Source organism: Anabrus simplex, chromosome 5 (genome assembly GCF_040414725.1).
Source record: "Anabrus simplex isolate iqAnaSimp1 chromosome 5, ASM4041472v1, whole genome shotgun sequence".
Lineage (NCBI taxonomy): Eukaryota > Metazoa > Arthropoda > Insecta > Orthoptera > Tettigoniidae > Anabrus > Anabrus simplex.
In genome coordinates this window covers 390099609-390112637 of record NC_090269.1, presented here as the reverse complement: position 1 = coordinate 390112637, position 13029 = coordinate 390099609, and the positions used below count along the sequence as shown (strand labels likewise).

The 13029-nt window shown below is 42.7% G+C and overlaps 1 protein-coding gene across 1 annotated transcript in view; it reads right to left on the bottom strand.

Moving 5' to 3' along the window:
- LOC136874967 (pickpocket protein 28) overlaps positions 1–13029 on the bottom strand; it is a 257670-nt gene that overhangs the window by 51339 nt on the left and 193302 nt on the right. The window contains exon 6 of the mRNA XM_067148678.2: positions 4219–4420. Coding sequence (XP_067004779.2) covers positions 4219–4420 — 202 coding nt within the window. The remainder of the gene's footprint in view (positions 1–4218; positions 4421–13029) is intronic.

Genomic DNA, 13029 nt, shown 5'->3' with positions numbered 1-13029 from the left:
GTCGGTGCGACTTAAGCAACGTGAACACGTAGAGAAATGGGACGATGGTTTGGCATACAAATACCTGACGATCAAATTAGCCTGCCTGTAACCTTCGTCGTTAAAGCGTCGTCTATATGGGCACACACCGTGGTTAGGCGATTCATGTCCTTTTGCATGCCAAAAGCCCGTATTCAGTTCCAGATATCTCCTCAGTGTTCATATAGAGTGAGGACATATGACACTTTTGATGGTGATTCGTCCGTCGGACGGAAGCGTTAAGCCTTGACCAGAACCCTTGGTGTAATTCAACAGAAGTAGGCTACGTGCCGAAACCGGGTTACATCCCCTCCCTATCTCGTTATCATCAGCTCACACCCAGACGCGCAGGTCGCCCGTGAGCGTGAAATACAAACTCCTGCACCGGGCGAGCCAGACATCTTTGACATCTCTGGCACTAAAAGCCATTCGCTTTTTATAGAGGCTTGCTCCTCGCTGGAGTCCCTGCATATTCCTCTGACGCCAGATAACTGACGTCTCTACCCAAGGCCGTAAGTCTACAAAACCCCTTCAGTTTTAATTCCACCTCTACCGCGCAAGGGCAGTGTCCTGGAGCTTCAGACTCTGGTTCTGAGATACAACTGGGGAGAATGACCAGTAACTCTCCCAGACGGCCTCACCTGCTCTGCTGAACAGGAGCGTTAAATCCGCAAAACTGAAAAATAACTTAACTGTGGCTTTATCCCAGCGTGAGGAGATCTGATCGACTTATTACTCATTTTTGCACCATGCAAAGTTTTGAGGAAATGTACCCTATAAAAGCGTTCATAGAAAAGCGTACACAATTCCAACTCACAAGACTAAAACTTTCCATATGTATAACCCTGCGCAGGAGCTTCCTTTCCTTTCCCCTCATCCTTTTTTTTTTTTTTTTTTTTCCTGTACTGATGTTTTCCATGTACTTTTATTCACCATTTTTCGACTCGAGCAGTACCGCGTGTTGCAGTACACCAGAGCCCAGCTTATACTATGACTACTACTAACATGTTTTCATTACTCTACTGAAGGGGGAGACGGGGTTCTTAGACGGTGACGCCGTCTCTCAGGTCGGGAGATTTGTTACGGTGAGGGAGATGCTCGGAGAAGGTGAGCAGGTTGGCGGCCGTGGCCTATACTAGGAACTGTCCCTGCATTCACCTTAGTACAGGAGGATAGAAAACCACAGCCGATGATGGGCACCAGCCTCTCTCCTTCTCCCGAATACAGAAGCGTAGAGCCACGGCCGAGCCGCGCCCACCCCTTCTCTGCTCGGTTGGTCGGTCGGGGTGTAGAGCCGTCGGACCAGCCGAAGCCCACTCTGAACGGCTGTCCGTCCATGTTGTTGTTGTATGTTCAATCTTCAGCCCTAAGGCTGGTTGGATCCTCAACAGCTCTGCCATCAGCTGTCATAGATGGCCTAGGCATCACTGAAGAGGTGTACTAGGGAAATGAGGAGTGAGGTAGTTTCCCGTTGCTTTCCTCACCGAGCCAGAAGTTGCTATTACATATCAGTTTGCCAAGCCCACTGAAATGCATCCACCAATCGACCCTATGAGCAACATTTTCACACCATTCATAGCAGGGACTGGCTGCAGAAGGAATGGCATTACTAGCATCGCTCATACCTCAGTCACTTTCATATTGTCAAAGCCAAGGAAAAGACAGAAACAGATCAATGAAAGTAACAAAATTGCTCTAGCCCATACCAGAAGACATAGTGCACTGTAAACACTAGGTCCTGCCAGCAAATGCATGTCCGTCCATTCACTGCATTATAAATTGGGTTTCACTGCATTATAAATTGTGTTGATAGATATCCATCATTAAATATAGAAATAGCATCTAAGACACCAATAGTGATTGGGTCCTTACGAAAAACTTAGATTTATGACATCTGCTCCAGATAACTGCACTGAACACAAATCACACACAATCAAACACAACAACAAAAACCAAACGACACCTGTATATTGTCACCAGAATATTGCATGTGCTGCCATCTGTGACTAAGAAAATCGTACTAATCTCTTAAGAGGGAATCGCAGAGAAATGAACGGCTGAAGTCTCCTGAATCTAGGAAGGTACCCGGCAATTGCATTGTAGTCGCCACGAACCACGGCCACTCTAACGTCAAACACTATTAGCCCATAACTCCGAAGTATCACATACATTAACTTGAAACTAATTTTCCTGGAAAGTTTAACCATTTCGCTTTCAAGCTCTCAGCTGATGGATTTAATGTTGATTTTGAAATTCCATTTTCTGGATTGTTCAGCAAATTACTGTGACGGTGTTTTCTTTGCATACCAATTAATGTTAGAAAGTACAAAAAACAGGACAGAAATGATTTTGTTTAAATGTAGGATCTTTTTATTCTCCTTGCCTTTATATTATAATATGACATCAACAAAGCTCTGAACCATTCGTGCTCCCCAGTCTACACACCTCTTTCAACTTCACGAAGGATGTCTTAATTTTATATTATTACGCAGCGTTTTTCTTGCTTGCTTAATGTTGCGATTTTTTCCAAAAAATCGAATTTTCATATTTAGCCTTAACATTTTTTTACCGTTTAAACTTCCCCTTTTAAAACCCGTTATCACTGTTGCCCTAACGCTGTTATTAAAACTTTAAATTTTGGATTTAAAGGGTAGCGGCACAGCGTACATAGAACAAGTATACGCCCCTTCCTCCGCGCTCGCAGACAGTATTGGCTTCAAAGTACTTTCGGACTGCTAATTCAAGAACACCACTGGAACATATTTACTTTTACGCTGTGCATAAGATTAGGCAGTAGTCTGAGGGAGTAACTTACAGCCCAGAGTACTTTAAACGCAAGCATGTTTCTTAAAACTTTCAGTTACAATTTTCTAACTTAAAATATTATCAGTTCATTGCCATGTATAAAATGCCCCTTGCGACAGAGTTCTAGTCAGACTCACCAGCAATCTTCTGATAAAGTTTCAATATGTACAGAATTATTATTATTTTTTTATTTTGCTAGTGGCTTTACGTTGCACCGACACAGAGGGGGTCGTATGGTGACGATGGGATAGAAAAGGGCTAGGAATTGGAAGGAAGCGGCCTTGGCCTTAATTAAGGTACAGCCCCAGCATGGAAAACCACGGAAATCCATCTTCAGAGCTGCCGACAGTGGGATTCGAACCCATTAGCTCCCGAATGCAAGCTCACAGCTGCACGCCCCTAACGGTACGGCCAACTCGCCCGATGTGTACAGAATTAAAAGTAGTTCTGGATTTTATTTAAAAAACTTAAACCTATTTTCCAGTCTTTGACCGCGTCAGGGATGTAACGAATGAATCATATATAGGCTATTAGTACGATGGGGTAGCCTCTCCGAAAGTGATTTATTAATGACTGATAGATGCTATGAAATGAGAATGGAGAGTGTTGCTGGAATAAGAGATGACAGGGTAAACCTGAGTACCCGGAGGAAAACCTGTCCCACCTCCGCTTTGTCCAGCAAAAATCTCACATGGAGTGACCGGGATGAACCACGCTCTCCAGCGGTGAGAGGCCGACGCGCTGTCGTCTGAGCCACGGAGGCTCTGCAGTATATTATCAGTTGAAAATTACCTTCAGAATTTTGCTCCTAAAGTAGCACCAAACTAGATTTTTGCCTAGTGTACGAATAATGGTCTGCCTCTGTGATGTAGTGGCTAGTGTGATTAGCTGCCACCCGCGGAAGCCCGAGTTCGATTCCCGGCTCTGCCACGAAATTTGAAAAAGTGGTGGAAGGCTGGAACGGGGTCCACTCAGCCTCGGGAGGTCAAATAATTAGAGGTGGGTTTGATTTCCACCTCAGCCATCCTGGAAGTGGTTTTCCGTGGTTCTCCACTTCTTCTCCAGGCAAATACTGGGATAGTATCTAACTTAAGGCCACGGCCGCTTCCTTCCCTCTTCCTGGTCTATCCCTTCCAATCTTTCCATCTCCCACCTCACAAGGCCCCTGTTCAGCATAGCAGGTGAGGCCGTCTGGGCGAGGCATCTGGTCCTCCCGCCAGTTGTATACCCCGACTTAAAGTCTCACGCTCCAGGACACTGCCGTTAAAGCAGTAGAGGTAGGATCCCTCGTTGAGGACGATGAAAAAACCAACCTTGGAGGGTAAACGGATTAAGAAAGAAAGAAAGAAAGAAAGAAAGAAAGAAAGAAAGAAAGAAAGAAAGAATTGTACTTACTTTAAAGCCTTCCATCGGCATTCTACATTTGAAGTCAGCTTCTTGATCTTGCGTGATGGCGAAAACAGTCAAGCCAGCTCCAACCCCAGCAGACATTGTGCGACGTGGGTAAGTCTCAAACACATCCTTATTCAGACTGTAGCCATTCTCTGGACTCCAGTTCTTAGTAGGCGGCGTGTTATTGGTTAAGTTCGCCTGAATCCTAGAATGTTGAGAAAGTATTTGAAAAACTTTAATGTCACTCTTTTTCTCATGTGGTGCACTGAGAAGATTCATACAATATGAGCTAAGAAACAGGAAACATATTATTATTATTATTATTATTATTATTATTATTATTATTATTATTATTATTATTATTATTATTATTATTAATGGACGAGAGTAAGTTGAATGATAACCAGTGTGGTTTCAGGCCAAGAGGGACTGTCAGGATCAAATTTTCAGTATGGATTAGGTAATGTTTCGTAGATCAAGAGAAGGCATATGGGAGTACCGAGGGAGACGATGTTAGCCATACTGAAGGTTTATGGGAATTATTACTGTCATTATTTCACCTCTGTGTTGTAGTGGTTAGTGTGATTAGCTGCCATCCCCGGAGGCCCGAGTTTGATTCCCTGCTCTGCCACGACATTTGAAATGTGGTACGAGGGTTGGAACGGGGTCCGCTCTGCCTCGGGAAGTCAACTGAGTAGAGGGGTTCGATTCCCTTCTCAGCCATCCTCGAAGTGGTTTTCCGTGATTTCCCACTTCTCCTCCAGGCAAATGTCGGACTCGTTGGCTGAATGGTCAGCGTACTGGCCTTCGTTTCAGAGGGTTCCGGGTTTGATTCCCGGCCGTGTCGAGGATTTTAACCTTCATTGGTTAATTCCAATGGCCTGGGAGCTGGGTGTTTGTGCTGTTCCCAACACCCCTGCAACTCACACACCACACATAACACTATCCTCCACCACAATAATATGCAGTTACCTACACATGGCAGATGCCACCCAGCCTCATCGGAGGGTCTGCCTTACAAGGTCTGCACTCGGCTAGAAATAGCCACACGAAATTAATTTTATTCCAGGCAAATGCCGGGATGGTACCTAAGGTAAGGACACGGCCCCTTCCTTCCCTCTTCCTTGCCTATCTTCCCATCAGGACCCTGTTCAGCATAGCAGGTGAGGCTGCCTGGACGAGGTACTGGTACTCCTCTCCAGTTTTATCCCCAAGCCAAAGTCTCACGCTCCCGAACCCTGCCCTTGAGGTGGTAGAGGTGGGATCCCTTACTGAGTCCGAGAGGAATACTAACCCTGGACGGTGAAGGGATTAAGAAAGGAAGAAAGAAAGAAAGAAAGAAGAAGACAGAAAGAAGGAAAGAAAGAAAAAAGAAAGATTATTATTATTATTATTATTATTATTATTATTATTATTATTATTATTATCATCATCATCAAGTGAGTTGGCAGTGCAGTTGGGGGCGCGCAGCTGTGAGCTTGCATTCGGGAGATAGTGCATTCGAATCCCACTGTCGGCAGCCCTGAATATGGTTTTCCGTTGTTTCCCTTTTTCACACCAGACAAACGCTGTGGATGTTCCTTAATTAAGGCTACGGGGACTTCATTCCCATTCCTAGTCCTTTCCTATTCGATCTTTGCCATTCCTTGTTTACCATATGACCACGAGGTGCCTTTGCAGTCAAGAAACACCATCAACACCACCTTGATATTTGACCGACTCATGCGTGCTTTTCTGGACAGGGAGACTTTTCCTGCGCACTGTGACCACTGCACATTTGTTTCAATGTACGGCTCCATTGCTAAATGGTTAGCGTGCTCGTCTTTGATCACAGGGATCCCGGGTTCGAATCCCGGCAGGGTCGGGAATTTTAACCATAATTGGTTAATTACCCTGGCACGGGGACTGGGTGTATGTGTCGTCTTCATCATCATTTCATCCTCATCACGACGCGCAGGTCGTCTACTGGCGTCACATCAATAGACTTGCACTTGACGAGCCGAAGTCCTCGGACATCTCCCGGTACTGAAAGACATACGCCATTTCATGTCATTTCATTTCATTTGTTTCCGCGCGCGCGCGTTGTTCTTCAAGCTCTTTCATTAACAATTTGGCATTAATCCGACGAACAGCTTGTGCACGTGTTCACTTCAGTGGCTGTAGCTCGCTAACACGACTTACGGCAGTCTGTTGTCTAAACCTGCTGCTACGTGTGCTCAGCGCGCTATTTCAAAAATTCGATTTCTTTCGAACACCCTACTTACTATGGTCGTTTGATGAGAAGTCTTGTACATGCGGTGTAAGGGTTGCGCATGCGCCCATCTCAAGTCTCAAGCCCTGACAATAAACATCGCTTCCGTTTGCGGTAAAGATGCAAACGCATGTCCTCATACCGAGGTGGTGCAGGTCTTTTCAGGCACACCCTCAATAGAGGTGTACCATTTCAACCACATACCAGCCCTCCTGATATTCTTAAATTACTGGCAGTACCTGGAATCGAACCCGGGCCCCCAAGGACGACAGCTAATAACACGCTACCGCGGTGATGTTTCTGCTGCTGTGAAGTTTCAAATTGCTAGTGCAACTGCGCTTTATGTACACATTTACTGTAAGTACAGCATAATGAATAGTTTAATGAACACGCATCTCTTTCAGAGTAGGGTTGGGCACTATGTCCCTGTTTCGGCACACCGTGACAGTGCACAGTTGTGTTCCGCTGTTCCGGAACACCGAGTGTCAATTGTTCCGAAACATTCTCAAGCGAGAACGAGATAGTGACTCGCTATCCCGTCCGCAACGCCACTATTCACTGCCCTTCGCCTACTAGCTGACTGTCGACCCCGGCTGTGTGCCGCCATGTGCTGAAGTGTTCCGTGTTCCATCGTATCCTCTTTGTTCTGTGAGTTCCATTGCACCGGCAACTGGCCTTTGGTACATGCGAATATCGTAATATGTACTGTTTTGTTTTCAACTCTTTTGTGAGATTGTTTTCATTGAAGCCTAGTAATATAACCGTACGAAAGACGGTAAAGTTTGCATTATGTCGCAGTGGAGTCCTGTTTAGGACATTTTTACTAGAATAAAATCGGACAGAGTGAAATGCAATTTATGTTCTTCTATTTTGTCTGTAAAGGGATCTCAACCGGCACAATGACAAGTTATTTTAAACTTAAACATCCCACAATTTTTATTTTCGTGTTCTGTTTGCATAGCTTTATTTTTAATCTCCTGTTCCGCTTGTATAAAGTGTTTAATTTTTATCGTGTTTTGCTTGTATGGGTTAATTTTTATTTTCGTGTCAGCTTGTATATTCTGTACGTAAATAGAGTACTGACGAATGTTTCTTCAACTGTGCGAGTATATTTTAATTGGTGAAAATAACATTGTGACATTTGTAAACACATCTACTGCCAGTGTAATTGTGATAGGTTTATTTCAGAATGAATGAAAACATTCTTATCCTAAAAACAACATTACATACATACTGTCGGCAGCCCTGAAAATGGTTTTCCGTAGTTTCCCGTTTTCACACCAGACAAATGCTGGGGCTGTACCTTAATTAAGGCCACGGCCACTTCCTTCCCACTCCTAGCCCTTTCCTGTCCTATCGTCGCCGTAAGACCTATCTGTGTCGGTGCGACGTAAAACAACTAGCAAAAAAAGTTTTGGTAATAGTGAGGGGTACCTCTGGAAAACTAGAGATTGTAATTTTTGGAGTAAGTGCTCTTGAATTGGGGGAGTCCTGCCCTTGACTAAATTATTCCACATTTTGAATTGTAAATTTTGTAAACTTGAGCTTGTAGCTCAGAACTTGTAATTCGAAGGCTTGAAGCCCAAAATTGTTAAATTCCTTATTCTGGAGTGTTCCACCCTTGTTTGGCGTTGTACCTGAGGTATCATTAATATTTTCACCAAGTGTAAAATTGTTTTGTTGTTTTTGAAGAAATACAACCTTCAGTTCAAATTTTAAATTAATTTTGGTTTTGTAGATAGACCCATTCACCCCAGCACCTTCTTTCACCTCTTTCTGCCCCACGGTTATCTCCGTAACAATTATTATTATAAAAGCTGTTCATATGGTAACATTTCCGAGCGGCAAGTACAGTGCGGTCACGATATGCAACCCGCCTGTCTGCTGCTCTCTTGTCACGTGACCAACACCCGTCCCGAGCGGAGCAAGTAACACCGGCTCCCTAGAGCAACTACGTGATGCCGTCTGTTCTAGGTTAAGACTGGTTAAGTGTAAGAAAGGGAGTACATCCCTAACTTTGCCAGAATAAATAAAACATATTATTATTATTATTATTATTATTATTATTATTATTATTATTATTATTATTATTATTATTATTATTATTATTATTATTATTATTATTCCCGGCCGGGTCGGAGGTTTTAACCTCAAATCGCTAATTCCCCTGAATCGGGGAGTGGGTGTTTGTGCAGTCCTCAACATCCCTACAACTCACACACACACATCACACAACACTATCTTTCACCACCACAACACGCAGTTTCCTACACACGGCAGATGTCGCCCTCCCTCGTTGGAGGGTCTGTCTTATAAGGAAGGAACCAAGCAAGTGGCTGTGTGGTTAGGGTCGCGTAGCTATCAGCTTGTAGTCGCGAGCTAGTGAGTTCGAATACCACTGTCGGCAGCCCTGAGGATGGTTTTCTGTGGTTTCCTATTTTCACGCCAGGCAAATTCTGGAGGCTTCCTTAATTAAGACTACGGTCGCTTTCTTCCGACTCCTAATCCTTAACTATCCATTCGTCGCCATAAGATCTATCTGTGCTGGTGCAACGTAAAGCAAATTGTAGAACAAATAAAAATAAAATAAAGTAAAATAAATAAATAAATAAATAAATAAATAAATAAATAAATAAATAAATAAATAAATAAATAAATAAATAAATAAATAAATAAATAAATAAATAAATAAATAAATAAATACATAAATAATATTACAAGGGTTCGACCAGGCTAGGAATAGTTATATGAAATTACTATTATTACTGGAATGATGCTGGTTAAATATTAGGCTACACAAGATTTCGTCGAAATGGACCTCTGCTCAAGACCGATTTTAATTACTACAACGCTTCTGGGGCCAGATAATTTTGCACCGTCCTCTTCCTTAAAACTGATAAGACAAAACTGCAATTAGCATTATTTTTTAATAATGAATAAAGTAATACAGTAGAATGCCTCCAAGGTAAAATCTTTTTTTCTTCCTCTTTTTCTACCGCTTTTCTCACACTTGTGGGGTCGCGGGTGCGAACTGTGTCGCACATGTGGATTTAGCCCTGTTTTACGGCCGGATGCTCTTCCTGACGCCAACTCTATATGGAGGGATGTAACCACTATTGGGTGTTTCTGTGGTGGTTGGTAGTGTAGTATGTTGTATGAATATGAAGAGGAAGTGTTGGGTCAAACACAAATACCCAGTCTCCGAGCCAGAAGAATTAATCAGACGCGATTAAAATTCCTCCTCTTACCCGGAGACCCCGAGTTCAATTCCGGGCCACGTCAGGGATTTTTACTGGACCTGAGGGGTGGTTCGATGTTTACTCAGCCTACGTGATTAGAATTGAGGAGCTAATGACGGTGAGGTAGCGGCCCCGGTCTAGAAAGCCAAGAATAACGGCCGAGAGGATTCGTCGTGCTGACTACACGACACCTTGTATCTGCAGGCCTTCGGGCTGAGCAGCGGTCGCTTGGTAGGCCAAGGCCCTTCAAGGGCTGTAGTACCATGGGGGATTAAAATCCCCGACCCAGCCGGGAATCGAACCCGGGACCCTCTGAACATTCAGCCAAGGTAAAATATTAAACATAAATTAATGTCATTAACTTTACTTTCCAGTAACTAATTTTACGGTTGGCGTAGCCAATGAATGAGTGATGGTAGTACTACGCGAAAGACCTTCCCTTCTTTTTTGTACGTGTTTGCTTCTCTCACTTCGCGACAAAGCGGCCCTGCCGTGCTATTGTAGTAAGACTCGAGCTCTGGGCCTCCACACCGTGCTTGCTTGTTTGTTTTAAATGGTTCAGCTAAGAGCACTTATGCAATAATAATATCACGGCGATTTAGAAGGTAATTAATAAATGATTATAGATCTCCCCCAATATCCGGTAGTATGAGACCGTATCTAGTTTAGGGATTTCAGGAAAGTACCTCTCAGTCGGGAGTCGTCCAGTTCGAGCCCAGGTCAGAATGGGCCACCTTGGGCAAGCTTCCATTAAGCTTGCGCCGGGGGCAGAAGACAGTGATAACCATGTTTTTTCTTACAGGAATGGCCCCATTTATGCATGATGGGTACATATGAGTGTGTTTAGTATTTACTGTGCATTATTTTGAGTTCAAACAGAACCGATGTTCAACGTTGTTTTGTCTTGGTGGCAGATAAGGGAAGTCCGGGGGTTTAGCTCAGTGGTATGTATTTTTTTGTCTGTGTATTATGTAAATATCCTTTAATATGGCGATCATGTAGTGTAGGGACCGGTTAATTACGTGCTAAGAATAGTTTGTACTATGTAGAGGGACATCAGCTCAGACAACACGGTGTGATCGACTGAATATTAAAATTTAACGACAAAGGTACGAACTAATCAGGGAAAGATAGACGATAGTGGTCGCAAAACCTCAGTTATACCTTTGTGCAGACAACGCCCTCAGGCGAGTCAAATTTAAAGTGTTAATTCATTCATTGTATAGGGTTGTATTCTTCTCCTTCTTGCGTTCCGGCCTTCTAAGGACCACGTTACAATTTCAATTGTTCCTCCTTAGTTGTTCTTTCCTTTTCTTACAGTATTCTTTCATTGTTTCACTGTGTTTCTTTTTCCTGTCTTCAGTCCACTCTGTGCCTGTTTTCTTTTCCTTCCTCCCTTGGAATCCTTCCATTTGTAAGACTTTCTTCCTAAAAATCTTTCTTTCCAATAATTCTTCTTCTCGTATGTTGTTCCTTTCCAGGTCTTTCTTGACTTCTTGAATCCAGGTGGTAGTTGATTTCTTTTCCCAAAGGTACTTGAAGATTCGTTTAGTTAGTCTATTGTCATCCATTCTTCTTTTTTTTTTGCTAGGGGCTTTACGTCGCACCGACACAGATAGGTCTTATGGCGACGATGGGATAGGAAAGGCCTAGGAGTTGGAAGGAAGCGGCCGTGGCCTTAATTAAGGTACAGCCCCAGCATTTGCCTGGTGTGAAAATGGGAAACCACGGAAAACCATTTTCAGGGCGGCCGATAGTGGGATTCGAACCTACTATCTCCCGGATGCAAGCTCACAGCCGCGCGCCTCTACGCGCACGGCCAACTCGCCCGGTGTCATCCATTCTGTAAATGTGTCCAAGAAATAGCAATCTCCTTTTTCTTATTGTTTCTGATATGTTTTCTACGTTCTGGTAAATTTCATTGTTACTTCTTAATTTCCAAAACTCTGCAATTCTTGGAGGACCTAATATTTTCCTTATAATTCTTCTTTCTAATATTTCTAATTTATCAAGCTTGTAGTTCAGTGCTAGACATTCGCTGGCATAAAGGCATTCTGGTTTCACTACTGTGTTGTAGTGCTTTATTTTAAGTTTTCTTGATAAGCACTTTTTGTTGTAAATATTCTTAGTTATACCATACGCTCTTTCCATCTTTTGTATCCTCTCCTCTATAGCAGATTTTTCTAAACCATTTTCTTGAATGGTCTCACCCAAATATTTGAATTTCTTTACCTTTTCTATTCGACCAATATCCGTTGCTAAAAACTTTGGGGCACTTTTTATATTCGGCAAACATTTTGTTTTCTCGGCAGAGATTCTCAAGCCTGTCATGTTGGCTGTCTTTTCAAGGAGATTGACTTGCATTGCTGCATCTGTAAGGCTTTCTGAAAGTATGGCAAAGTTATCTGCAAATGCTAGGCAATTTATTGCAACACCTTTGTTCTTCTTCCCCAGCATGAGTGGCAATATTTTAGATTCTTTCAGTTTTTCATTCCATATTCTTACAATTTTCTCCATGACACAATTGAAAAGGAGGGGAGATAGACCATCGCCCTGCCTGACACCTGTATTTATTTTGAAAGGTCGAGATACTTCACCCATAAATTTTACTTTCGAGATAGTGTCTATAAGTGTTTCAAGAATTAGGTTTGCCAATTTAGTTTTAACTCCAAATTCACGGATTACTTTATCTAGGGTTTCCCTATCAACAGAGTCAAAGGCTTTTTTAAAGTCAATAAATGTTACAACTATGTCTTTGGAGTTTATTAATCTGCGTCGAATTATAGATTTCAGGTTGAAAATCTGTTCGGAGCAAGATCTTCCTTCTCTAAATCCACCTTGATATTCACCCAATTGACTGTCCAGTGTCGATTTTACTCTATTTAGTAGTATTGTTGAGAATATCTTGTAAGCAACTGGCAAGAGAGATATACCTCCGTAGTTGTTGACATCCTGCTTGTTACCCTTCTTGTGTAATGGGTGTATTAGAGCCACTTTCCAATCCTTTGGGATCTTTTCTGTTTCCCAAATTTCTTCAAAGATTATTTGTAGATCTTCTATAATTTTTGGTTCAGCCCATTTTAAAAGTTCAGCCGTTATGGAGTCTTCTCCACTAGCTTTGTTATTTTTACGATTTTTTATTGCTTCCTTTATTTCTTCCGCTGTTGGAGGTGAATCAACTAGATTTTCCTGAATTTCTGAAAATTCTAATTTATGATTTGGCTCAGGGCAGTTCAGCAGGTGTTCGAAGTGTTTTGCCAGAATCTCACAATTCTCGACATTGTTAAGGCCAATATTACCATTTGCATCTCTGAAGCAAATACT